Source organism: Podarcis pityusensis, assembly GCF_964106645.2.
Source record: "Podarcis pityusensis genome assembly, chromosome: 14".
Taxonomy (NCBI): Eukaryota; Metazoa; Chordata; class Lepidosauria; order Squamata; family Lacertidae; genus Podarcis; species Podarcis pityusensis.
The window spans coordinates 34242862-34270721 of NC_138039.1; the positions used below are offsets into that span (position 1 = coordinate 34242862).

The 27860-nt window shown below is 44.8% G+C and overlaps 1 protein-coding gene across 2 annotated transcripts in view; it reads left to right on the forward strand.

Annotated features, from left to right (window-relative positions):
- The first annotated feature begins 4069 nt into the window (after positions 1-4069).
- The window catches only part of AGBL1 (AGBL carboxypeptidase 1), a 407461-nt gene continuing 383670 nt past the window's right edge, over positions 4070-27860 (forward strand). For both annotated transcript variants that reach the window (XM_080980323.1, XM_080980324.1), the window contains exon 1: positions 4070-4546. In XM_080980323.1, coding sequence (XP_080836449.1) covers positions 4496-4546 — 51 coding nt within the window. In that variant the 5' untranslated portion in view covers positions 4070-4495. The remainder of the gene's footprint in view (positions 4547-27860) is intronic.

Consider the following 27860-nt stretch of genomic DNA (forward strand, 5'->3'; position numbering starts at 1 on the left):
AATTTCTCCAAGTCGAGATTCTTGCAGGATGCGCAGAGTGCAGTATTTTTAGGAGAACTTGTTTTTAATATGTCAGGTTGGTAGGGCAGATCAAAGCAACAGAAACATGGGAGACACGGGAGGCAGATAAAGGGGCAATCATCCTGGGAAAGGAAGACTTGATCCCCATTTTTTTGGGGGGTGGTGGCAGCAGATATTATGCTTTCCTTGTAATCTGACATTGCATGTTCAGCACACATCTGCAAAACTGGCTATCTGAATAGTATGCCCAGCAAGTAGTCCGACTAAGGTGCTCTGGTTCGCTGTCTTTCTAGATATACACCTGGTCATGTGGAAGCTTTTTCATCTTGAGGGCTGTATGCAACCTTCTAGGGAGCAACCTTCTAGGGCAACCTTCTAGGGAGCACATGCCATTAGTGGGCGGAGTCAAAGCTAAAAGTGGGTGCAATGAATGCAACTCCTGTCTTTGCACTGTTGGCAACGTAGTCATGCAAAAGTCAGAGATTTCTACACGTACACTCATCTCTCTCCATACATCTCTCTAATGTTCTTAACATCATTATCAAGGCATTTAGCTCATGCCATCAATGGGGCTTTACAGAATAATATGAACAAAATACATGTCCTTGTTCCCAAGAGCTTACAATCTCTCTCTCTCTCTCTCTCTCTCTCTCTCTCTCTCTCTCTGTATCAGTACATTACTCCTGATTATGTATTTATCAAACGGCAGCTGCTAATTTAATTTAATTTAAATTAAATATGTTTATATACCACCTTTCTCCCAAAAAGGGACTCAAGGAGGCTTGCAACATTTAAAACATCATTATAAAAAGCAAAGTAATAAAACCAAACTAATTAAAAAACAATAGTTAAAATACATCAAAAGACATTTCAAACTAGCAGTTAAAATACAGTTTGCCCCAACAGCATCCCAGTGATCAGCATCATCTGTACCTTAGTTTTGTAAGGTGTGTCTGAATAGGAAGGTCTTAGCCTGCTGGTGGAATGATAGCAAACAGGGAGCCAATCTAACCTCTCTTGGGAGGGAATTTTGCAAGATGGTAGCAGCCACAGAAAAAGCACTCTCTTGTGTCACCATTAATCGTGTTTCTGTTGCTGAAGGGACTGAGGGTAGGTGCTCACCTGAGGATCTTACACAGGGAGATACGATCTTTCAGGTAGTCTGGGCCCAAGCCAGATCGTGCTTTATAGGTCATAACCAGCACTGTGAATTCTGCCTGCTAGATCTGGGAGCCACCTTGCTTTGTTAAGTTTCCCACTGAGTTCTGGGGGATCTGATGTCGTGTCACTTCTGGACACTGTGGGAATTCAAAATGGTGGGCATCTTTTGGGACTTAGCCACTGTTGCTAGGTAGGCCAGGTGGCTCAGTAACCTGGGCACTTGGAGGCACCTTGTAAGAGACCTTCTCAAACCTGGGGATTGCCCTCAGCCTTAGTTGTTATTTTTCTAACTGACTTGTAATCACTCAAAGCTTATTCATCAAGCATAATTGTCTAGAGGAAGGCTAAAAGAAAAAGGGAGAAAAAAAGAAAAAAAGCATTGATCAGTGTTCTTACATAGCCAGGCTTGGATGTAAGTCACTTGGGTGCTCTCAGAACAAAGGCTTCGAGAACAAAGCTGAGAACAAAGGTGGATGGAAATACTCCTCAGGATGTAAAGTCTGTTATCAATAGTGTTATGGCAGGATAGAAGTGGTGGGAAGTGATGAAGCGTCCGACTGTGGTTTATTAAGGAAATATCTTCTGATTGCCCTGTTTCTATATCTGACTATGAAAAAGACTGAGTTTGAGCTGTGATTCTGCAGGAGTGCAGGGAAAGCACACAATGTGGAACAGGGCACAATGTCCAGCTTCCAAAAAAAGTCTCAGCTTTTAATGAAAGTGGAAGTGCTTGCTGGATCAGACCAGCACCCAGTTCTCATGGTGGCCAACCAGAGGCCTGAGCATGCTTCTTTTTACCTTTGCAATCCTGAGTAAACTGACAGTTGGCATGGAGTTTTACATGACAGGGAGTGAGGACTTAAGTGTTGGAAAACACCCTGGGGTGCCCCTGCAGCCCCCGAACTCCAAGCGTCCTCCGATATTCTCAGCTCTGGAAAAGGCATTTCCCTTCTTCTCCAGTGCGCTTCAGCGACATATACCAAATGATATATGCACACTAATCTTCTAGCATAACACAGCAAGAAGCGTGAGACATTGTAGAGCTAATCTACGTATTTATATGCACACTATGTACAGACAAAGGAATCATGACGTTTTCTCTCTCCAGCTCTGAGAGAGGAACAGGAAACAAGTAAAAGCAAAAGTACAGTACAATAGTACATACAGCGGAAGAAATAAGACTGTCTTCCGTTCCCACACTCTCCCAGACAGGCATGTGATTTACACCAATCTTATCTGCAGCATCGGAGGCGTGAAATACTAACATTAAGGTCCCTGCAGCTGCTCATTCTCTGGCCCAAGAGCAGCCCATATGATGATCTCCAGAGGTTTGTTGGACACCAACTCCCATCACCTCTGTGTGTGTGTTGGTGTTTGGTCTTGGCTGTGGAGGGCAGAGGATCCACCCACCTGCTTCTGCATACCAGAGCAACGAGGGACGTAGGTGGCGCTGTGGTCTAAACCACTGAGCCTCTTGGGCTTGCCGATCGGAAGGTCAGCGGTTCGAATCTGCTCGATGGTGGTGAGCTCCCGTTGCTCTGTCCCAGCTTCTGCCAATCTAGCAGTTCGAAAGCACACCAGTGCAAGTAGATAAATAGGTACTGCTGCCACGGGAAGGTAAACGGCGCTTCCGTGCACTCTGGCTTCCATCACGGTGTTCTGTTGCACCAGAAGTGATTTAGTCATGCTAGCCACATGACCTGGAAAGTTGTAGGCGGAAAAACGCTGGCTCCCTCGGCCTAAAGTGAGATGAATGCCGCACAGTCGCCTTTGACTGGACTTAACCATCCAGAGTTCTTTTACAATTTACCTTACCAGAGCAACATAGGAGATCTTCTCCATCCAAGCACTGGCCATTGCCAGTCCTGCTTAGCTTCAGCATGGTTGCTGGATCACAGATTGTGCTGAAATCTTGGAAAACCAGAATTGTGGCTGTCTAAAGTGTTCCGTGGCTGGGGGATACATAGCCATTGTGTTCTGATCCTGTGAAGGCAGTAAGCTGGACAAGTTTTTGCAGCACCACGGAGAGCTCCTAGTGAGCAACTTGCTCTAAAACAGGCACGTCCAACTCCCAAGAGACTGCGATCAACTCCCACTATAAAAAAACTGGCAGTGATCTATCCATTGGATTGACCAAAATTGTTGAGTTTTTTTTGGGGTGGGAGACCCAAACTTGTTGAGTTTTTTTTGGGGGGGGGCAATCAATCAACATCACGCCTTAGTTAATCCTTTCTCACCCAATTTTTATCCACTTCTCCCTTAGAGGATTCCCATAGAGCCATTGCCAGTCAGTGTTGATAAAACTGAGTTAGATGGACCACTGGAATAAGGCAGCTTCCTAAGTCAGACCATCTAACTCAGTCTTGCCAACACTGACTGACAGCAGCTCTCTGGTGGTTTCAGACTGGAGTCTTTTCCATCCTTACCTGGAGATCCTGGAGATTTTTGCATGCACAGGAAAGATTCATAATATAATAAAGTTCAAAGCTGTACTAAAATAGATCCACCATTTGGACCTGACAGCTCAGGTTTGAATGATTGCTGGGAGCCCCCCAAGCTCTCTCTTCTCAGCTGCTGACCAGCCTACTGACTTGCCTTGATTATTGATTAAAATCCCTCTACACACCTAGGCCAGTTCATGTACTGCATACAAGATAGGCTGCAGCTTACAAACAGCTTTTTTTAAAACAAAGCATGTGAAGAGCTCTGGTTTACTAAGCCTGCAGGACTCCTCTGCTTGCCAGTGTCTAGGGCCCTGTCAATCTCCATGTGTCTCCAATTTCACTAGGACAGAAGCAGACGGAGCAGACTGGCCTCTGAGGGCTCTCTGGAACTGATCAGCAGGTCAGCTGAGAATGTCTGACAGGCAGGCAGCCTCGATCGCCCTCCCCTCCTTCTTCGCAGGCTTTGCCCAGAGGATCTGAGGTTCTCCTCTCTTTGCCTTTTCCTCCTGCTGCCATCACCACCCACCCTGCACGCCTCCGGCTGTGCACCTAACACCCGGACCTTTCGCAGAGCACTTTGCTTAATCCCTCAGATTCTTTATATAGGAATTAATCTCTCCGTCACAGTGGGAGACCACTACAGGGACAGGAGACCAGGGGGCGGGCTGTGTGTATGTGAAGGGAGAGTGTGAGTGCCTGTGTGTACATTTATCTCTTGCGTGGAGGTCTAGAGTTGCATTGCTCTGGTTTTTTACTTTCTCCTGCTCTGGAGTTTAGCTGCTCTCTCTGAATCAGGCCGAGGACTGTTAGCAAAGCAACTGTTGGAATTGCATGCACCACTAGTACTTAGAGAGTGAGCATAGAGCAGCATGGCTGAGCAAGAAGTTAGTGGCTTGCAAGTTCTTCTCTCTACGCTTCAGGTAAGAGGACTTCAAAGTAGCTGGAATGGGGAGACCCCTGTTGGTTCTGTCTTACTCTCTCCCCTCCCTCCTGCCTGCCTCCCTCCTGTCTCAAGGTCAGCCATAAGAATTGAATGGATGTACCTGCTTTGATATTTAACACCTCCCTGCTGTCCAAAATCAGATTGGGTGCATGGAATGAGACTGTGAGCACTGAACCAGGAAGTCTCACCCATGCCATGAACTTATCAGGTGGCCAGCTTAGGCAAGCGTCTGTTTCTCAGCCCTCTGTCTGCAACACAGAAAGAATAATACAGTACTGACCAACTTTGCAATGTACATAGAGTGCTTTTTGTACATTCAGATGCTGTGTAAATATTAAGCAATAGATTGTTTGCACTGAAATCTTTTCTTGCAGCAGTTCTAGCTGTTTTAAGTCTGCTGCATGTTTGGGATTTGTTTTGGGTTTCAGAACAGAAAAACAAATGATTTTTGCCCCCGGTTTATGCATTCAGGTCTAGCATCCCTTTTTTTGTTTTTGTTTTAAAAAGCAAGTGCTAGAAATCAGACTTGGGTTTGTAGCTGCATAGAATGGATGCTGTTGTTGTTATTTACTCCAGACACCTGAATCCTAAGAATGATTTCTGTATATGTAAAAACCTTTCAACAGAATTTTCTTAAAAACAATCTCTTCTATGTTGGTGAAAGCCCAAAGGGAGGTTGAACCTTCCAACCTGCAAACAGAAAGTGGATTTTTGCAGTTTGGGAATTAAGGCTTGTGCTGGTTATGCTAGCATCTTTGACATCTTGGATGTGACACCTTCCAGCAGCTGCTATGGAGGGAGAGGAGCATCCTAGTTTGCACTAATGGAGATGTAGCATGTCTGTCATTAAGGCAGGAGCATGAAGGCAGTAGGGATGCGGGTGGCACTGTGGTCTAAACCACAGAGCCTAGGGCTTGCCGATCAGAAAGTCGGCGGTTCGAATCCCCGCAATGGGGTGAGCTCCCGTTGCTCGGTCCCTGCTCCTGCCAACCTAGCAGTTCAAAAGCACATCAAAGTGCAAGTAGATAAATATGTACCGCTCTGGTGGGAAGGTAAACGGCGTTTCCGTGTGCTGCTCTGGTTCGCCAGAAGTGGCTTAGTCATGCTGGCCACATGACCTGGAAGCTGTATGCCGGCTCCTTCGACCAATAAAGCGAGATGAGCGCCGCAACCCCAGAGTTGGTCACGATGGACCTAACGGTCAGGGGTCCCTTTACCTTTATGAAGGCAGTAAATAGAAGGGTGGTGGAAATGGCAGGGTCCCTAGTGGGTCTCTCCCTCCCTCCCCCCTCTCTCTAAGGTTGGGAATCTCAGGTCCCAGGGGGCAAATGCACACGCCAGGAATTTCTACCAGGCCCTCTGGACCCTTCCCAGGCCACAGCTCATCTCTGGAGCCACCACTGATCCCGCTCTGCACCTTTACGAGGTGCTTAGCTGGAATGTATCATTGGACTGGGATTATGCCTCTTGCTTGTCTGAATGTTTGTACAGAAGCCTCTGAGTTTGGGAGCTAGCCTTCTGTACAAAGGAAGGAATCACATGAATTGCCCCACCTACTTTTGCTTGTGGCCCTACAAACCATTGGCATGTGGCCCCTAGAAGGCAGTCCATGAAGGAATGTGGGCATCAAGCTGAGAAAAATGGTTCCCCGCTCTTGGTAGATAGCTATATACACTCCTCTGTCCCTATTTAACAGGTCCCGAAATTTCCCTACTAAATCAAAGTTCTGATTTTGTCCGTTTTTTGTGGGTGGTTTTTTTTTTTGTGTGTGTGGAGGCAGGGAAGAGGTTATAAGGATGTTTTTAAAATGTGTTGTTAATATCAGCCCACCTTTTTCTCCACAACTTAATGTGGCATACAATGGTTCTCATCCATACAATGGTTCTCATCCTGCCTCATTTAATCCCCACAACAATCCTTTGAGGTAAATTAGGCAGAGGCAGTGACTGGCTCAAGATCACCCAATGAGGTTCATGGCTGAGTGGGGATGGGGAAACCCAGCCAGATGGGTAATAATAACATTATTATTATTATTATTATTATTATTATTATTATGAGAGAAAGAACAAATGGAGGAGTGAAACTGCCCCTGACGTGCTCCGGCGGCGCAGCAGCAGCAGCAGGAAGGCCCCATTAGCTAAAGTGGTGCTTCAGGTTAAGAACAGTTTCAGGTTAAGTACGGACCTCCGGAACAAATTAAGTACTTAACCCGAGGTACCACTGTAGTTAAGGGATGCGGATGGCGCTGTGGGTTAAACCACAGAGCCTAGGACTTGCCGATCAGAAGGTCGGCGGTTCGAATCCCCGCGATGGGGTGAGCTCCCATTGCTCAGTCCCTGCTCCTGCCCACCTAGCAGTTTGAAAGCACGCCAAAGTGCAAGTAGATAAATAGGTACCGCTCTGGCGGGAAGGTAAACGGTGTTTCCGTGTGTTGCTCTGGTTCTCCAGAAGCGGCTTAGTCATGCTGGCCACATGACCCGGAAGCTGTCTGCGGACAAACGCCGGCTCCCTTGGCCAATAAAGCGAGATGAGCGCCGCAACTCCAGAGTCGGTCACGACTGGGCCTAATGGTCAGGGGTCCCTTTACCTTTACCTTACCACTGTAGTTAGTTTTATACTAGGAGCAGGGAGGCCTTAGTTCAAATTCTCACTCAGCCTGTTGGATATTTGATAATTTTGTGCCAGTCATTCCTTTACAGGGATGTCCTATCTGACAGGGCTGTTTTGATAGTGGAACAGGAGTGGGCAAACCTTGCCCACTGCCCTGAGCCAAACAGAAAAAGGTCAGAATGCAAATGTGATAAAGAAAATGAAAAACTACGATTGCTACTTCACTGGCTTTCCCCCATTAATTAAAACCCACTACATAATTAGAAAGAAAATTGGAGTCGGGATGCAAAGCCATTTAATTTCTGGAACTTTTTCATGGAAAATTTCATTCCTTGGTGCAATTAAAAAAATGTCTCTATTCAAAGACAGGCAGAAGCAATTAAATGGTGGTGTGTTGTGCCATGTGTTGTGGAAGTGCATATGACAAGTAAAAAAAGACTTAGTGGCTTCAAAGTAGAACTACATAGACTACAGATGTCTTGGTGTGGCAGACGTTTGTCTTCAGATTGTTCCTTGTGTAAAATTCATGAGCTCCGTCGATTTGCAGAATTCGTTTCCCCCTGCAAAATGCAGATCAAACTGAAGACTCACACATTGTATTCATGTAAGAGTGTGCAAAAAGGATTATTGTTATTATTATTATTTCTAAAAATCTGTTCATCCCATGAAATTCACTGAAATTCCATTCTTTTTCATGCTTTCTGTCTTGGCTAATTTTTCATGTTGGTACTCACGATCACATTGCTATTTTTAAATAAAAATTGTGGGTCCTCCCCTGTGGAGGTAGTGTAGAGAACATCAGCAGCTGCTTTTGGATGGCATTCTGTACCCCCTTTCCAATTGCCCCCCAACATCCCAGTGCAGACCACTTGTGATGTTGGGTGGTGGCTAGGAGAAAAATATTACATTCTCTCTCTCTCTCTCTCTCTCGGGGGGGGGGGGGGCAGCTACAATTCCCCCACAAAATGTCCGAGAGTAAGTCTGCACTAGGATGTTCATGGAGCAAGGAAAATAAATGATGGTAATATCTTCTCGGCCACTACCTGAGATAGGTATGTGACCCCCACCATGGTCTGAATGGACACAGGAGTCCCATTCATGCCCATTCTGTCCTCTCTGTGTTTATTCCAGATAAGTGCAAATTGAACTGAATGGGCCTCATTCAGTCTAGTTTTTCCATCTGTCCTGAAATGAGCCCTTACTGACTTCCGGGGTGGCGCCATCGACTTCCGGGGTGGCGCCATCGGTAATGGCGGATTCCCTCTGATCCGGAGGGACTGGCTCCACGGAAAACGGGTCTTTCCCGCTACGGCGAAGTGGGGACCCTTTGAAAAATCACAGGCGGATGAAGCCTGTGACCATGGGACTCGGCGGGCACCTTTCAGGCCCCCCCAACTCATAAAGGAACCCAGTTACGGGCTCCGGAGCGAAGAGGGGCAAGTGGCGCGGTGCTGAGAGTCAACTGCTTCTTCCGTGGAGCGAAGCCGCATAGCCGTTGCCGGAGAGCGCTGCCTTTTTCCTGGGACAATTTGGCTTTTAAAACAATCACCCGTGAGTAGCTCAATTTCGAACAATTGGACTTTAAATAATGACCTGCGAGTAGAAAGGAAAATTGGACTAAGAAATTCTTCTCAATTTGGCACTGAAACGGGAAGGTCTAAACAGGAAGTCAGCCTTCCGTTTCTTGTAGATAGATTAAAGCAAAGACATGGCAAACTAGAGTTCAGAAAATCGTTTGTAAAGGATTAACTTTCATCATTTAAAATTGTTGAACCCCCTTCGGAAGCAGGAGAAGAGGGGGGATTTTTTCCGGACTGGTTAAACCTGCAGAAGAGAATGTAAAGAAAAGTAATTTTCCACCGTCTCAGACCTGGGAGCGGGGTGTCAGGACTGACGTTCTTTGGGAAGTTCATTGACCATAGACAAACGTCTTTGACAGACAGTTAAAAGAAGAGAAACATAGTGATTCCATCGTTCTCCTTCGCATTTTAAAGGAACAAATATTGATAAAATATCTGAAAAAGGAAACTTTGTTGCTAGATCTACTTTTAAAAGAAAAGATCAAATAGAAGTTTTTCCCCTAGAGGGAGCCTGTGAAACTGTTACTAAATCCAAATCGGGGAGCTCTGCAGCTGCAACAGATTACGATCGTGGGAACAGACTTCTGACCTTGTATAACAATGTATTCAGAAGCTCTGGTGCCTGCTTTCTGCAAAACAAGTGCCCTATTGGAACAGTTACATGAGAAGACGGACTTGATGACTGTTGCGATCAGAAATTTTGGACAGGCAGTGGGTAACTATATAGAACCCACCCAGGAATCAAATCAGGAGTGTGCTCTGACAGATCAGATGAGGGAAGAGGATGTTGTTGGACCTTGGGTGCCAGAGATGGAGGGAGCTGTGGCCCAGCAGGAACATGAGTTGTTGGATGTGACAAATGAACTTGGAAAAAGCCAGGCTTGGAGAGATAGAGTTTTGTTTGGTTTGGAAATGGGGGGTTGGATAGACCCCCCTATGCAGGGATGTTTTGACTTTCCAAGTCTGGCAATGGGCCGTGAGATGTTTGGGGTTGTGGGGGCTCTTAATTCTGGAGGGATTTTGAAACATGTTTTTAAATACCACATGGAGTTTAGTGTGGACTATGGAAAAGGGGCTGATTTGTCGAGAAGGGTCAAAAACACTGTCAAGTTGGAGTTTCCACGAGTGAAAGGAGCAGGAGACAAAGTAAAGTACAGGTATAAATATGAAGAAGAGCTGCGGAAGGGACATGGAAGAGACTTAAGGGCCTCGGACATAGGATTACCAGGTTAATGAGCTAGATTGATGGGATAGAAAGGACTGACAAAACCCGGGACCAGGAGGAAGAGACGCTAGATGAAGATTGGAATAAAGTTTTTTTTTAATTTTTTTTATTAGGATTGTTTTATAAAAATGATGAATGTTAGGAAAATGTTGGAACTAAATCATTTGGCTTTAGCAAAAATGTTAAAAGAATTATGTAAGAATATGTTATGGTTATGAGAAACTGGTATAAATAAGATCTAAGTTTTAAGTTTTAGGGTCTTTTATAGTAAGATAAGGTTAAAATAGATTAAGGTAATTTAATGACAGAATATTATGAAAAATGGAAAGGATTTGCTGTGATAATTAACAACTAGGATACAAAAAAGCGAGGAGTGAGGAGGTCGATGAAATAAGGCAATGACAGTTAAGGATTTTGGAATATTGGATTTGTTTTTAAATTTTTGTGGTTTATTTTCGCTTTTTGATTGTCTTGTGTTACGTGTTTTGCTGTTACTTTTTGATTTTGATTTTTATCAATTTGTATTGCTTGATTGTGGTTTGTTTTCCTTTTGTTTTTTCTCTTTCTTTTTCTTTTTGTTTTTCTTGTAATTTTAAAATTCTTAATAAATATCATTTTTAAAAAAAATGAAATGAGCCCTTACTTTCATGTATCCTCTGAAGTTCAGCATTCAGACCCACCACTCAGTTGATCGAATCAGCGAAATAAAGCAGTGCCACCTTAACCTAGAATATACTGCTTCTTGCTGTGTGGGCTTTTATTCATTGCATGCTTGAGTGTCCTTCATCCCCAATACTCCTTGCATGTGGAAAACAAACAGTTCAAGGGAAATAGTTCAACTTAGTTTTTTGGTTTTGTTTTTGTTTTAAAAAGTTTTGTTTCCCAGAGTTCAAAATCAGGGAGTATTCAAAAGCGTGTGACCCTAAACTAGTCATTTACACCCTTTTACTCAGAGGGGCCTTTCTGCTATGCTACATGAAAACGAATGCACCTGCTAGTGCAAGAGCCCCTGTGTTTGCGGACACAGAACTTTCAATTCAGCCCACTAAGTTTTAAATAAAATACAAGAAACATTGAGGCTAGATTTTTTTTGGTTTTTTTAAAAAATAACTTGTAATTCCACAGCATGTCAAAAGGGAAAAAATAAAACCCCAATGTGTTAAAACAGATATAACATCTGATGAGCCTCCAATATCTTTCCAAAGCCCAAGATGACAGGATGCCCTTGTTATTCATTGGCAGTGGATGCAGACACTATATGAGGCATCCTGGATTTAGTTCCAGCACTCAGAATGGCATACATGTTTGCTGAGGCCACAACCTCTGGGTTTTGGATTGTGCTCATTTAGAGCTGGCACTCTCTGGGACGGCTGGCAGGTACCTGCGTGACCTGCATCCCAGTGTGCTGGACAGCCAGCTTGACAGCAGGCTACAATTCAAAATGAAAGAGGTGAAAATCATGTGTTGATGGAGGATGTGTGGATTTCTCTCTGCACAAGACAGGAGCCTAGCAGGGAACAGACACAAGAGCCTCCCTTAGACATCATGAATTGCCCTCCTCCTCTTTCCCAGCACTTCCTTTGCAGATGACAGACTGAGATATTGCTTTATGCTGAGGTCAAGGGGGAAATCCTCTGACTTGATACCCTATGCAATGATGTTTGGTGTTGACTGAGGCTGCAATCCTACACATACTTACCTGGGAGTAGGGATGGGTAAATGTCAATTCTGTCCCCCCCCCTTCTTTCCAATCTTAAATTCTGTTTGCTACATTTCTACAGCATTTTTGCAAAAAAAAAGTTTTAAAGGTCCTCATGAAAATTTGTGAGTATCCTAGTGTACATTTCTCCTAAAATGCACATTTCTGAAAGCAGATATAATGTATTTTTGTTTTGTCATTTTCACAAATATATGCATCTTCACTCACTGACCCATATATACATTTTTATACACTCCCCCCCCCCCCCAGATCAGCATCTAATAATTTGGAGAAGTGTGAATTCTGAAGGATATCTGCTTTTCTGTTTCTGTATTGTTATGGGAACTGCAGGTTAGGTAGTCTTGCATTGAGATGTGAACCACATTTCTACCCTGTCTCTACCTGGGCATAAGCCCCACTGAGCACAGTGGGACCTACCGTATTTTTCGTCCCATAGGACGCACCTAGTTTTTTGGGGGGGAAATAAAGGAAATTCCCCCCCTTTATTTCCCCCCCAAAACCAGGTCGGGGAAACCGAACCAGGTCGAGGAACAGCGGGATGGCGGCACTGCGCCTCCCTGCTGTCACCCGAGTTTGTGGGGCTGGCCGATGTCTGTCCGGCACGCGGGGCGCTCTGCTTCAGGGTGCCCCTTGCGCCGGGCGGCAGGCTGCTATCCGCAGCATGGGGAGCCCTGCGGGGAACTCCTGCAGGGCTCCCCACGCTGCGGATGTCTGTCCGGCGCGCGGGGCGCTCTGCTTCAGGGTGCCTCTCATGCCGGGCGGCAGGCTGCTATCCGCACCTAGACAGCCCTGCGGGGACTCCCACAGGGTTGCCTAGGCTGCGGATGTGTTCCCTAAGTGCCAGGCGCTCTGCTTTCAGCGCGCCCGGCGCTGCGGGAAACAGACTGCTATCCGCAGCCTAGACAACCCTGCGGGACCTCCCTTCACCCAGATTTCCCCTTCATTTTTGGAGGGGAAAAAGTGCGTCCTATAGGGCGAAAAATACGGTATTTTTGAAAATGGCTATGAGTCATGATGGCAGGAAGAGCAGCAGCAGGCCTTTGAATGCCAGTCACTGGGGAGCAACAATGTGAGGGAATTTTTAACTTCACACCTTGTTTGCAGGTTTTCCAGAAGGAAAACAATTCTGGGAACTGAAGGGGAGTTTTCTGGTGCAGCATGGAGTTTAGTGTCCATTGGGTTGTTGCCTCAGGGAGCTTAATTTATTTTATTTTTACTGTTTTGTTTTTTAAATCACACATGTTTATATGGCCCCATCTGGTCTATACATCTAAAGCAATACCATATCACTTTAGAGAGTCAGGGGTACCCAAAAGGAATACTTAAAACTGTAGTTGAGGATGCTGAGAATTGCTAGAATACTTTTATTATTCTCACAGAACTACAATTTGCAGAATTTCCTGGGACGAGGACTTAGTTGGATAAACCACTCTGTAGATTGTAGCTCTGGGAGGGGAACAGAGGTTTCCAAACAACTCTCAGCACCCTTTAACTACAGTTCCCGTGATTCTTTGAGAGAAGCCATGATTGTTTAAAGTGGTATTGGTATAGAAAAAGTTTAGGTTGGCTTTTACAGCCCAAGGGGTTCATTATCCCCCGCTAATTCCGTTATCAGTCAGAGAAAATTGAGTGGATCCATTGAAAGCAAGGAAGATCTTTATTTTTCTGTTGCAACAGAGTCCCCCCCCCTTGCAAGGAGATGAGGATCCAGAGCAAAGGTGGGCAAGAACCTTTAAAGATTTTGAAATTGCCCAGCCCCGTAGCCAAAGACCATCCCAAAAAGCATCATACATGTGCCACAGAAAGAGGCGGTATACAACAGAAATTTGAGAGTGTGGCTTGTCTCCTGACAAGATAGCTGATACTCAGTGCTGGATTTATGTACAGGCTAAGTAGGATGAAGAATAAGGTCTCTAAATCTAGGAGGCCTCACCAGCCTGCCCTCTCCCCAGTGCCCCTCTCCCAAATTGCAAACCCAATACTTCATGCAAGGGCAGGGCAACTCAGGCCCAGCAACAAAGAGACTCAGGGCTAGCCAGTGGGGCCCAATTTGAAGCAGTGGGGCGCAACTTGAATTTTTTTTTTTGTAGGGCCCCAGTTCACAGCCAAAGTCTGCAAAATCTTATAGATATAAATAAAATCCATCTAGATTGCCCTGGTGCAGGGGCCTCCTTAGGAGCGGCCTGCGAGGCCCAATTTGGCCCAATTGCTCCAATTGCCTTAAGGTCAGCCCTGATGAGACTGTGCAGGGGTTGGATTGACAAGCCCTGCACCTTCTAGGTCCCTGGTGTCACCATTCAGAGTACAGACTCAAGGACTTGTTATGGAAATAAAAGGGGGCACTTCTTGGAAATCAGTTTTGTCACCTCTTCCCCCCCAAACCCCAAGAGAATGAGCCCAGTCACCTTTTATTCATAGTCACATAAACACTACACTACAGCATGGCCTTAAACTTGTACGTTCAACCGCTGAAATATACACCCAATATGTAGCAATGGAAATTTATGTTACTGCTTTATGAATGAACACTGTTTTGTGAATTACCTAAGAGCCACCAATAGGGAGCTGAAATATACACCCAATATGTAGCAATGGAGATTTATGTTACTGCTTTATGAATGAACACCGTGTTTTATGAATGGACTCTGTATTTTGTGAATTACCTAAGAGCCACCAATAGGGAGCTCTAGAATCTGACAGCTAACCAATTGGGTACTACCAAACAGCGACCCCTATTGCTGAAAGCGTGTAACCAGCAGGGAGCGCTTCAGCCCTGCCTTTGCACTGTTGACTGAACACCCCCTGCTGTGCAGATAATGGAGAAAGCTCCTAAATGGTATCCCTTCTGGCATCCTGGCCAACTCTATTACGCTGGTGTAAACCCTGGTGCACCAGAAGCACAGAATAGCAGCAAATAAACTCCACTCATACGTCAGCAACTGATAAGACTTGTCAACCAGTTCTTCCAAAGTCTTCCTAAATTATAAAGCTCCAAAATACAGGCCAAAAGAGAGCAGGTCTGGGAAGAGCGAGACATACAATGGTCACCACCAGTGAAAAGGCCCTGCTCCGTGTAGCTCCTGCTCTGTCACTTGATAGGGTGCCCACTTGCCCTCCTTCTTGACATGGAATGCTCTCTATTGGAGTCTCCAGGTCCAGTACCAAGGCCATATGAAGGGAGAGCAGGCACCTTGAAGTTCCTAACAGCTGTTAATCAAGCAAGCATGCAGACAGGTCACCTTTGTCAAAATCAGGACGCCTATGTCTTGGCCAGGCCTGCACCCAATCTTGTTTTTGTACAATCTTGTTTGTCCTCAGTAACCAAAATTATATTATCAGCATATACAAGCAGAAAGGTTGTTTTCCTTCATTTGCAAGGAATCATACAAAACAAAATGGCACTAATAAAGAAAAGTTCCAGGGTGGCAACAGAAAGCAAACTAAAAATGCTTTTGCAGTTCATCAAAACTATCCAGCAATATCAAGTTAGAGGAAAACTGGTGCTATTAACAGTAATCCTTCTCGCTGGTTAATTGGTTCGGCAACTTCCATGCACATCACGTGTGATGCTAATTATTTCCCCCAAGAGTTAAATGATAACTAATCAGAGGCAGCTACAAGAGAGTTATGAGATTCAGGTGAGGGTCAGATGCCTTGTCAATCCCAGCAGGTATATAAGGGGACGACCTGGCCTGCCTGCTAAAGCGGAGAAGCCTAGCATGGAAGACTTGTGTATAGTATGCAGATCTGAAAGGGCCACAAAGGGTAAACCACCCAAAAGGTGTGCTGAAGAGTTTGCTAAAACAGTCAAAGCAGATACAGCTGTTAGAGAAGGTTTGGGAACCTTCAAGCTTCCAAGAGGTCCAAAGTTTAACCTCAGAGGATGCTGAGCCATGGTGAAATGCCATGAAGGCTGAACTTGGTTCCTTAGAGAGGAACAAGACATGGGAACTAGTTCCAGGCCTGCTCAGGCCACAAAAGGTTTACAAAGTTCAGTTCTTGCAAAAGTTTTTCAGTGTTAATTTTATGCATTTTTAAAAATCACCATGGTATTCAACAATAATATCTTATGTCCTTTAGAGGAGAAATTGTGAATTGTAGAATTTTAAATACCCGTCGCCATCCTTGCGTTCACTCAATTTTGTTTATAACACTCTTCCATTTTCTTCTAGTTGTGAGGGTGGGGGATGGGGAGGGGCCTCACAAGTGGAGTAGCCTAGGGCCTCTCTTCATCTAAATCTGGCCCTGCTGATACTGGTCACTGGTTGCATTACCTGGCCAATGTGACCCTTCTTTTTTGTTGTTGTTTAGTCATTTAGTTGTGTCCAATTGGAGCACTTGCAGGCCAGTGTTTCCCAGTTGTTGGTGTTTATACTATATTTTTTTAGATTTGCCTTGAGAGAGTCTTTAAATCTATTTTGTTGACCACCAGCATTACGCTTTCCATTTTTAAATTCAGAATAGAGTTGTTGTTGTTGCTTAGCCGTTTAGTTGTGTCCGACTCTTCGTGACCCCATGGACCAGAGCACACCAAGCACTCCTGTCTTCCACTGCCTCCCACAGTTTGGTCAAACTCATGCTGGTAGCTTCGAGAACAATGTCCAACCATCTCGTCCTCTGTCGTCCCCTTCTCCTTGTGCCCTCAATCTTTCCCAACATCAGGGTCTTTTCCAGGGAGTCTTCTCTTCTCATGAGGTGGCCAAAGTATTGGAGCCTCAGCTTCAGGATCTGTCCTTCCAGTGAGCACTCAGGGCTGATTTCCTTCAGAATGGATAGGTTTGATCTTCTTGCAGTCCATGGGACTCTCAAGAGTCTCCTCCAGCACCATAATTCAAAAGCATCAATTCTTCGATGATCAGCCTTCTTTATGGTCTAGCTCTCACTTCCATACATCACTACTGGGAAAACCATAGCTTTAACTATACGAACCATTCTTTAGAGATGGTAAATACCTTTGTTCTTGAATCCAGGTTGCAGACATACCCTATTCATATATTAAAATATTGGAAGGTACGGAGAGGAGGTGTTTATACATCAGTCGAACATGCAGTGTGGTGCTCCCTCCACCCTGATGGCCACTGAAAATGGTAGTCCTGGAAAAGCTTTACCACTTGATTCTGTTGTTCACCTGTGCTCCTTAAAAGAGCAGCAACATGAATCAGCTTCCCATGAATTCAGTGGGTGCCACTGCCAGAAAACCAAATGATAATTCAACACTGCTTCGTCACAAGCTAAACACAGTGACTTTAATCTTCAAGCTTCTCGTGTGGAATTTGGCAACCCAGAAGACTTCAAAGGGCTCCACATCAAAGCGGGGATTCTGAAAGGAGTCAAAGAGGCCTGGGCTCCCAGCTCAGTCACAGCTGAACAAATTGGTCTAGAGAAGCAAGGGCTCTCTCAACCCAGTAGATAGCACAGAGTGCTTGGTGGCAGTGGAATATACTGCATTGGCCCAAATATAAGCCACCCCTAAAACAAGATCTCTTTGAAAGGGGGAAAAATACTGTAAATCTCTGGCACCATCCAGTGTTTTTTACAATCTAAAAAAATACACGCTACCTCTTGCCTTGTCTCATAGTGAACAATTCACTGGGCAACCAGCATCACCTGTCGAGAAGGGCGTAAAATATCCGTTTACAAAAACTACTGAAGTTTACCGAAGTTCTGTGGGGTTCCCAAGGTCTTAGCTTAAATCGCAGCTCTACCAATAGCAGCATGATGACAGGCTGCACTCAGGTTTTATAGAAGCCAGATCTGGGAGGAAAGTGTGGCCCATATGCAGACCAATAAGGTATTTATGTTCTCTGTAACAAAGAACAAAGCTCAACCCAATAAGCAGCCAGACAATTAAGGTGGCCACTTAGGTATCACCAAGAAAGGGGAGACAGATTTGCATGCAAGTTGCATATTCTCTCAGGACTACCCAGGGATTAAGCCTGAGACCTTATGCATGCAAAGCCCATGAGTTATGGTCCTTCCCCACCATCTCCCCTCTCTCCCTGCACATACATTTTCTCCTACAGGATGAAGGGTGGGATAGAAACCAAATAAGTAGTTTCCCACTTGGGTGCAAGCAAACTAATTTGAGCTTGGCCCTGCTCAAAGCCCCGTCTGAGAGCCAGGGTGCTTGCCAGGTTCCACGCCCCCAGGCTGCATTCTCATGTTCAGCTAGGAGACAAAAGAATTCTCCGCTTCCCTCATCGGAAGAGCTTGCCTCATGGAGAGGCTATGCGCACCTGTCCACAGTGAGGCTTTCTGGTGGGCTGTGGAATGGGCTAATGGGCCCAAAAGCACCATCCTGCATGCCAGAGAAGGGTGTATTTGCTAGAGAAGGGAATGGGGAGTCTGTGTGCTTCCAGGCATAGTTGGGTCACGCAGTTGCTCTTGGAAAATTATGCTCTGTGAATTTTGATGCCAAATATTTTATTTATCTCTTACAATTTTTAACCCCACCCCCTTTTCAGGGGACACGGACCTCACTACCTAAATACTTGCCAGTAGCTGATGCATGTATTAGACATCTCATGGTATTTGATTTCCAAATATTGTCTGTATTTGATATCTGACATGCAGCAGTTTTTTAGCTTGGAAGTTGGCATGCAATGATACTTAGCGGGGCTGAAATAGATTCATAGGGTGGGTTTTCAAAAGACCTTTCTGACACTGTTGTAAAATAGCTCCCTTTCAGATACTTTTGGAACACACACGTTTGCTCATTTATTTTAACCTCCCTTGTGCTCCCCTTCTATTGAGTTTGCTCTAAGATGACATCACACAGCCCAATAGGATTGTGACATCATCCCACCTACTGTATGATCCCTGATTGAGTGGCAGTCCCCATGTGACTAATACAGGAAGCATGGCCTTTGCTCTCAGTTGCGGTGCTGGCCCAAGATCATTGTGAGCTTGTTTGGAGGTTCTAGCAGGGGAGCGCAGCTATCGTATACCCTTGACCGAAGAACGGCACACTCCTTCTATCTGGGATGGTCGTCCTCTTCCACCGAGCGCGCAGCTTCGGGAGGGACGCACATGGAGCGGTGAGGGAGGAAGGGGACACCCGCCTAGCCAGCCAGATCAGCCGAATCAACCCTGGCGATCAATGGGGTGACAGATGTCGCAACCAGATCGCCCTCACATCCTGGCCCAAGATCATTGTGTGACCTCAAGTGGAACACAAATGGTGCCTCCCACAAGAGCATAAGAACAGCTGCCTAAATCAGGACAATGGGCCCAGCTAGTCCTATCCAGCTAGCAGGATCTGAACACATGTGCACTCCCCACTTCATGGTTTCCAGCAACTGGCATTTGGAAGCACTGTTGCCTTCAGCTGTGGACGCAGGGCATAGCTAATATTGCTAGTAGCCTTATAGGCCAAGGACTCTTTCCTACTCTTTCAAAGCCATCTAAGTTGGTGGCCATCTCTGCCTCCCGTGGGACCGAATTGCATAGTTTAACTATTTCCATTTCCTGCCTTCATCTACCCCATTTCCCTACCTGAAGCACGTCACTTCGCTTTGATGAATGCCAAGACTTTCAACTCGTACAGGTTTTTTCCCCCAACAGTAAGCATTGCCAGATCTGATTCACTATGTGGCACTGTTTCAAGATGCTGGGAGTGGGTGGGGGCCCCTTTTCAGGCCCTCGCCCCCAGCCCATTGGTCTGCTGGGATGGGGGCGGGGTGAAGGCCACCCTGTAGCCAAGGTGGGTGGCACCCTGGTCCTGGGAAACCCCGTGCTGGGTCGCAAACCCAGGGGTGAGCGGTAATTGTTGAAAGGCCTTATGTGGTTAAATTGAAAAACAGCTTGCAGAGATCTGCTAGCTGTATTGCTGCTGCACATGTTCAGTATCCTTCATTATCACAAAAATAGCCACTCCCTTATTGATAGTTTATTATCATTCATTATATCAGGCTGTCTTCCTTGTTTACTTTTGCATTGTTCATCATGGTTTGTACTAAATCAGTAATGTGTGTTATTTTATAAATATTTTTTTATGCTTTAACATTAATATGTTTTTATTTTATCCTGATTGCTGATTTTACTAATTACAAATCTCAAACATCGAGTAGTGATTTCTATGTGCATTTATGCAAATTCTGTTTCCTGGTTTCCCTTTTATTATTTTGCTTTGTGCTGTTGTGGTCTAAGGACCTGTGCAATAAAAGTTATTCAATGTCCTTTACACATTGATTTGTAACTGTATGGAAGATATATTTTGCAGAAATCTCTGTAGGCCATTTTTTCAATTTCACTTGGCCGAAACATGTTGGGCTGTTCTGAAAATACCCCCCCCCCCCCGGATCTTGAGAAATGTTTTCTTTGTTTTTGGATGCTGTCAGTGTTTTCATTTGTTTTGTGTTGGATGTTTCATTTTAGATGCTGTCTGTGGTTTTTGTTTTGCAATTCTATGTAGCATTGTGCAGTGCTCCCCCCTAAAAAAAAATGTTTAGGGGTACTCTCATTTTCCTATTCATATTTAAATACTGCCCCTCAATAAGGCCAAACTTAGATTCACAAAATGTTTAGGGGTATGTGTCCCCCCAGAAAAAACCCCACTGGCATTGTGACATCATTCCATCCACCACACAATTGCTGATTGGCTGGGATTATCCCTGTAACTAATTGTAGAGAAAGAAAAAGAAAAATTAGTGGCCATGGAGTGAAAAGGCAGAGAAGCAGGAACATGCCAAACATGACTGGAAAAAGTGCATATTTATATAATTTAAGTGACTGTTTGGAAATACTTCAGCCCTGCTAAAATGAATGAATTCAGAGTCAAAGCTGAAAAGAAGGAATATTTAATGCCACCTTAGACAGTCTTTGCAACTGGAAGCATCAGGTAGCCACGGCCTCTTGCAAAAGATAAAGTTGCAATTGTTCTGCTTTGCACTGATCTACCTAGAAGCATGAGTGGTGGCAGTAGGGAAATAGTGGGAAGAACAGATGCTTCTGTGTTGGCATCTGAGCTACCCACCTGTCTGCAGCACAGATGGACAGAAGGACACCAGCAGGGAAGGGAAGTTTGGTACAGCTGACCTTCTCCTGCGATTAAAATGCTGAATGGCTGAAGTCATTGGAAGCTGAGCGAGCGGAGCTGCTTTTCTGTGTGCTTCATCCTTCCAGGAATAAATTGCTATTCTGGAAACAAATGGGCCAATTATGTATATGTGTACATGAACATCAGGACCAGTTTATACACTCAAAGGGTTGATTCCAGTAGAAAAGATTTTCATGGGCATTCCAGATTGCAGGTTACACTCTGGAAAAAAGAGGTGCTGGAACTCACCTCTGGAAAAAGAGGTGCCAGAACTCACCATGTATGCCCCCTTTTTTCTCTTGGAATGGCAATGGCACCCACCTGAGAGGTGCAAGAGCTGAGTTACGTTGAGTTCCCCCTGAAAAAAAAGCCCAGATCCCCTCTCCCCCAGACACCTGCATTCACACATGCGCGCACAAGCTTTAACAGCGACATCAGTCTGGTGATGCTATAGACTGGCCCTATAGGAGACAGAGAAATAAATTAGATATTGTAGTTCACTCTGCATTCCACATGGGTAAGCAGCAGGAGAGTTAAGAGGGGAGAGGCAAAGTTCAAGTGAGTTAATAAGAGATGCATGCAGCCAGGCCCAATCTCGTACAGCACAAGCTCCGCTCGCCCTTCGCTCCTAATCTATTTCCTAAATGCGCTTCCACTTCACATCCGCCGCGGTGACTCTTTGCCTGGGTAAAAAAGAAAGAAAGAAGGATGTTTCAGAGGGGACGGCTGAAGTCAGATAGATCCCTCATCTTATCAGAATTGTGTCTGGAGCACCACTTTGCTGGGTAAGGCTCTCTAAGTTTACGCATAAGCAGGAAAAGGAGCGTAATGAGAAAAAGAGAGAGGTATCTTAAATTGCAGTGCCCTCTCTCTTGTTATCCCAAAAGAAAAATTCATGGCCTCATCATAAAAGCTCTCATCATATTTTCAGTCCCCCCCCCATTCCCTGTTGGTATTAAGATCTACAAAGGAGGCATTTCTGGTCCGTAGCACTTTAGAAAATGAGCAGAGAGGCAACAGCAGCATCCTCCAATTTGGTACCTTCCAGAAATTTTGGAATACAACTTCTTGCTGCTCAAGCAGCGGTGGGGAAGATCAGATGGGGGGTGGAGCAGCCCTCCTGGCCTCCCTATGTGGCCCTTGGTCATACCCCTCACAAGCCCTGCTCCATGTCAGAATCTGCATTCAACTGAGCTGATAAAGCTCATCGTCCTCCGGAATTGCCCTCCAATGTGATTGATGACCTGAGCCACTGATAAGGCTCCAGGCACACCCCATTCAGCAGAGAATCAAAGCAGCACACGGAAGTGATGAGATTTATGGCTACATGGCTATGCTTTATCTACGCAGACAGCAAAGAAAAATACATCCTCTCTCTGTGAAAGCAGAGAACAACTGGAAAACAAAGGAACAGGAAACCAGTAACATCACATCCGTCTCCTGTCTTCCGTGAGACTTCCAACAGCCTGGAATGTCTCTGGAATGTAAACAGAGTCCTGTGACTCCAAAAGCACTGCACAGTGGTAAAACACAGAAACTAACAATCCATGCCCCACCCCCAAGTGCTTCTGACTGGCTAAACTGGCTTTTGAAGTTCTGGCAGCAGTGATGTCAGTCTTCCAAGCAGAGGTGCCAGCTTGTGAGGGTGATGGGTGGGGGGACGTCGTGTGCATGATGTCAGGACATTGGGGGATGGAACCAAATGCGGCGGCTGCGCAGCTTCAATGGCCGGCAGCTCCTCCTCCACCTCCTCCTGGAGCCACCACTGTCAGGACGCAAGAGGATGTTTCCGCCCTCCTTCACCTCTGCAGCAGCTGGAGGAGGAGAAGGAGCTGGCCACTGGAGCCATGCTTGGCTCTGCACTTGGCTCAGTGCTCAGCCTCCTCCAGCCCCTCAACATTGGGGGTGCCCAGCCCCCTCCCAAAAGATACTGAGGGGGCCCAAAACAGTTTGGCTCCCAGGAGCGTGTGTGTGTCCCCTGCAAGCCCACGGTCTAAAACTGAAATAACATTTGGTACTATTGCAACTTATGTGTAATTGACTTATGTGCCACTTTAACGATATTGTTTATTTATTTAGAGCATTTGTACCCCGCTGTTCAGCCAGAAAAGGCTTCCAGAGTGGCTTATATTAAATCAAAACAAGACACCTGCAAGTACCTGCAGGCTTACATTCTTATCAACCAGTCAGTAAAATGAACAACACACAAGGAAAAAGGGGGACAAGGAGGGAAGAGGAAAATAAAACTAAAAACTCAGACACCAATTTCTAGATAGTTGTTCCTGTATAGACCAGCTGCCATAGTTCAGAGGTAGGAAGTGATGGAGCGAGGCATCTAGCAAAGGTGATACAATGAACACTCGGTTTCCAATCCCTGGTAAAATGGCTGCCTCCAGATGACAGCTGAGAGAAAAGAGGCCTGATGGACCTGGTCTGTTGCAGCAGAGCTGATGCGGTTGAAGGCCACAGGCTGAAGTCCTTCAGGTTAAATGCAAGCAAGGAAGAAGTTTAAAAGCTCTCTGCTTTGCTAGGAAACCAAAGCCCTCTCTGCATGTCGGCTTCAGAATACCTGGGATGCCCCACAAGATCTTGCAGGAACTTGGACAGTTCCATGAGATCTCATGGGACCTGGTGTACGACCTGGTATGCAAAAAGAGCATTGCTTCCCAAGCAAGACAGAGCATATAAGAGCTCAATGAGCACCATGGTTTGGCATTCGTTTTTTCAAAAACAGATGGTTTGTAATGGAAGTAAAGTGTGAGGGGCATCTTGTAGCCTTTTTGTAACCCCTTCTGACATCTCCCATTGCCCAGATTTCATCCCCCCCCATAAGACTTTATGAAAGCTTTTTCATAATACATTAAGACAAAAGAAACTAATCTAAATAAAAACAAAAACAGAGGGAGAATAGAGAAAAGAAAACCCAGAGTCGTCTCGCAAAGGTAGCCCTTAACCCTTGTCTCACACAGAAAATGGTGGAGTCTTCCACCTCCCACCTAGGAGCTTTCCTTTCTCCTTTGAAGTCAGCCCAGATTTGATTCTCAAGTGGAACACAGTTTAAATGATTTGCATGCAGGGTTTAAGGGAGTCATAGCTTTAAAATTGTTGGCTCAAAGCCACCCTAATAAAGATTTTGCTTCGGACTGACCTGCACATAGATTATTGTCATTAAAAAGTCCCCCAAATCACATTTTAAAGAACCTGGTTAACAGCATATGAAAGAGTTTCAGCTGGGAGAAAAACAGCAGCCCTCAACAAATGAGAGTTCACATAAAGACACAAAAATGCATTAACTAAAAAGAAACGAATGATGAGAACAAATGTTAAAGTGAAGTATATTATAAGCAAGCCTATTATGAAATAAAAGGTTACCCCCGAGAGAAAATTGGGTTTCTTGTTTTTGAAAGAACATGAGAAACATTAATGGGAGGGAAAAAAGTTGAAAACACTGCTTGCAAAGTATCAGGTGTTTTGATTTTCTTTCAGATTTCTTTGATTCTCTCAATAGTCTAATTTGATGAGACTCCTTTTAAGGTTAGACAATAGTGTGTTTTATGACAAGTACCGCATAATAAAATAATTGTGTGATTAAAAATGCATTAGTAACGGAAGGGAGGGAAACAGCATAAAGCAATTCAAGGGGTGTCTGGGGAGCTTGCATAGAGGCACTGTTTTGTTTTTTAAAAATCATCTTTTAAAAACCTTCACACCCCAGAGTGAGAACAAAGGAGAAAAGCAATTAAGTTTACAAAAAGGGACTCACAAGATTTGATGCTACCGAGTCTAGTTTTTGCAGTTATCCGTCATGGACCAAAGAGTGTTGCAGTGAGATTACTTTCAGTTGCAAGTTCCTTCCTAATTCCAATCCTGAAGGGTGGAATTGCCCCATGTCTGGGCACTAGGAATCTGCTTATGGTGGCCTATAGCTCCCATCTGGCCCTCAGAAACTTCCAATCAGGCCCTTGGCTATCCCAGGATATTTTGAACTTCAAAATGCTTTTCAGTTTCTAAAGAGAGATTGGAGCAAAGAGTCATTTAATCCAACACTTCCCTATCTTTTATTAAATTGCTAGATCTAATGCCACATCAGCAAAAATTCAAATGAGGAGATGATATGAGATAGCTATGCACTGTATCAGTTATGGATTAGCAACCAAGGAGATGTAGCATATGATGTAGAAAATGCATAAATTATTTTTCACAAAATGCCACCAGGTGGCATGGCACTTTACTGAGTACAAGACGCCAGGTTTCTGCCCCCCGAGGTGGTTACAATCTAAAAATTGACAGAAGTCCCTTCAAAGGAGTATCTTACCACTTTAAATAGTCATGACTTCCCCCAAAGGACATGGGAACTGTCATTTGCTAAGGTTTCTGGGAGTTATTAGGAGGAGACCTCTCTTCTGCTCACACAGCTACAATTCTCAGAGAACCCTGTTGTGGGGTAGGAGAGCTGAATGCTCTCCTTTGCTTTCAGAAAGTATATGGGTAGATGAGTCTAAAAAGCCTGGGACCCAAATTTTCACAGCCCTCTAGCAGCTCGTTTACCAGAAGTAATGTGTTTAGCATTAACTCTGGAAGTATAGACTCGATTCTGACCAAACTAAGCCTCCTGGTGTATATTTTGCTCTAGGAGGCCTAGTTTGGTCAGAATCGAGTATACACTTCCAGAGAATACTAAATACATTACTTCTAAATACATTACTTCTATAAGTGAGCCACCATAGCTGCTAGAAGACCATTAAAATTTGTGTCCCGGGCTTTTAAGACTTGTCTACCCATGTGCTATCTGGAACCAAAGGGGCACATTGGTTGTCAGATGTGACCCCCCCCCCCGTTCTCCCACCCCACTACTGGGAAGATGGATTGATTGCTAAACCACTCTGGAAACTGTAGGTTTGTGAAGGGAATAGGGGTCTCCCAGTTACTCTCAGGACCCTTAACAAACAAAGCCTTGCCTGTTTAGAGCAGTATAATACTGCTTTAAATGTACAGTGGTGCCTCGCAAGACGAAATTAATTCGTTCCGCGAGTTTTTTTCATCTAGCGAATTTTTCGTCTTGCGAAGCACGAAATCCCATAGGAATGCATTGAAATTCAATTAATGCGTTCCTATGGTCAAAAAAAGTCCAAACAAAGCCAAATTTGGTACAACAAGAGTTTATTAAGTGCTCTTTAAAGTCACACATACTGTAAAGAGCATTTCAAAAATTGAAGGAACAATAAATTATGTTTCTAAACATGACAGAAAAACATTTAAAAATCAACAAAGTGTACAGTACATTTTCTAAGACTCTGGGGGACAACTCGAAGAAGGTTCCTCTTCCACTCTTTGCTTCTTGCTGAAGAACCCCCTCCTCAACTGTTCCCCCAGCCACCCACCACACAGAAATTCAAATCCAGAATTTTTTTTAAAAAAACAGCAGAGTGGCCCAATGGTCACAGAAAATCATAAAAATGCAGAAAAAAACACACAAGCTTCCAGATTCTTGCAAACCCCTCCCCAACACCACCAAAGTCTTCAAAAACCTCAAAAAAAGGCTACCACACCGCGTGCTATGAGTTGCTCCTCGAAGTCAAGACGCAACTGTATTAACGGTGTTAAGAAAAAGGAAACAAACTTGCAAGACGTTTTCGTCTTGTGAAGCAAGCCCATAGGGAAATTCGTCTTGCGAAGCAGCTCAAAAAACGCAAAACCCTTTCGTCTAGCGAGTTTCTCGCCTTGCGAGGCATTCGTCTTGCGGGGCACCACTGTATAGTGCAGAAAAGGCCAGAGGAGAAAAACAACAGAGGAAGAGACCTGAAATCAGGAGTAAACAGCGAAAGACTCCAATGCAATAGTCTCAATAGCAGATGCTTTGGCTCAGTTTCAAGTTTATCTCCAGGAGGGGCATGGGGGCATTTTAAACATTACCAATGAAGCATGGGCATGGCAACCAGCCACACATGTAATGTGGCAATCCCCTCTTCTTTCTTTGCACACACCTGCAAACTTCTAATTTTGAGGAGCTGGAGGCATTTGTGATGGTTTGCGAAAGTTGTGCCCATGTTGGAAAAGAATGCAAAACCCACACCTTGGTCCTTATGTGTGGAGGTCAGACACCTGTGTAAAAATTACAGCACAAGGGTATGGTGTCTACTCAACCTTGTATACATGCTGTGCATCCCTTTATGTGCATGAGGAGATGCAAACAGGGACTCTGTCCTGCGTCAACATTTGGTAATGTGCGAAGCCACTTTTCGTATAGCAATTTTGAGGACCAGAGAATGAGAACTTGTCAACTGCATGTCCTGTTCTGGAAAAACCTCCATAGATGCACAATGTACAGTTTGAAGGATACACGATCCTCTTCAGCTGTGGGCACTTTTCTTGGAGGATTAAAGTTGTTATTTAATATGTCTGTATTGAGCCTCAAGAGCCCCCTTTCATCACCTTTAAATAGGCTCCATTGCATTTATTTGGCCTACTTTTGCTGAGGCCAAAATAGAAATGCTGGGTTGAGGGCCACTTTGGTTTGGCAAAAGGACAGAGGAGCCTACGCTAGTCTCCATTTGCACATGCCAAGCCATTTAGAAGGTTCTGCCCGATCCATGCAGAAAAGCCCAGAAAATTAATAATGATATTAATGCAATTAATTTATTTAAATGTAAAGGGACCCCTGAATGTTAAGTCCAGTTGCGGACAACAGCTTCCGGGTCATGTGGCCAGCATGACTAAGCCACTTCTGGCGAACCAGAGCAGTGCACGGAAATGCCATTTACCTTCCTGCCAGAGTGGTACCTATTTATCTACTTGCACTTTGAACTGCTAGGTTGGGAGGAGCAGGGACCGAGCAGCGGGAACTCACCCCATCGCGGGGATTCGAACTGCTGACCTTCTGATCGGCAAGCCCTGGGCTCTGTGGTTTAGACCACAGTGCCACCCGCATCCCTTAATTAATTTATTAATCACCTCCTAAAGCACTGTCTCAAGGCAATTTATACACAAGATGTTTAAAAACAGTTAAACACACAAAACAACAACTACATTTAAAACAAGACTAAACCCCTAAGAAGTAGACACTCGTGATAAAGAACCTCTCTCTTTCCCTGGGTCAAGCTTGACCTGGAAGTGGAGTTG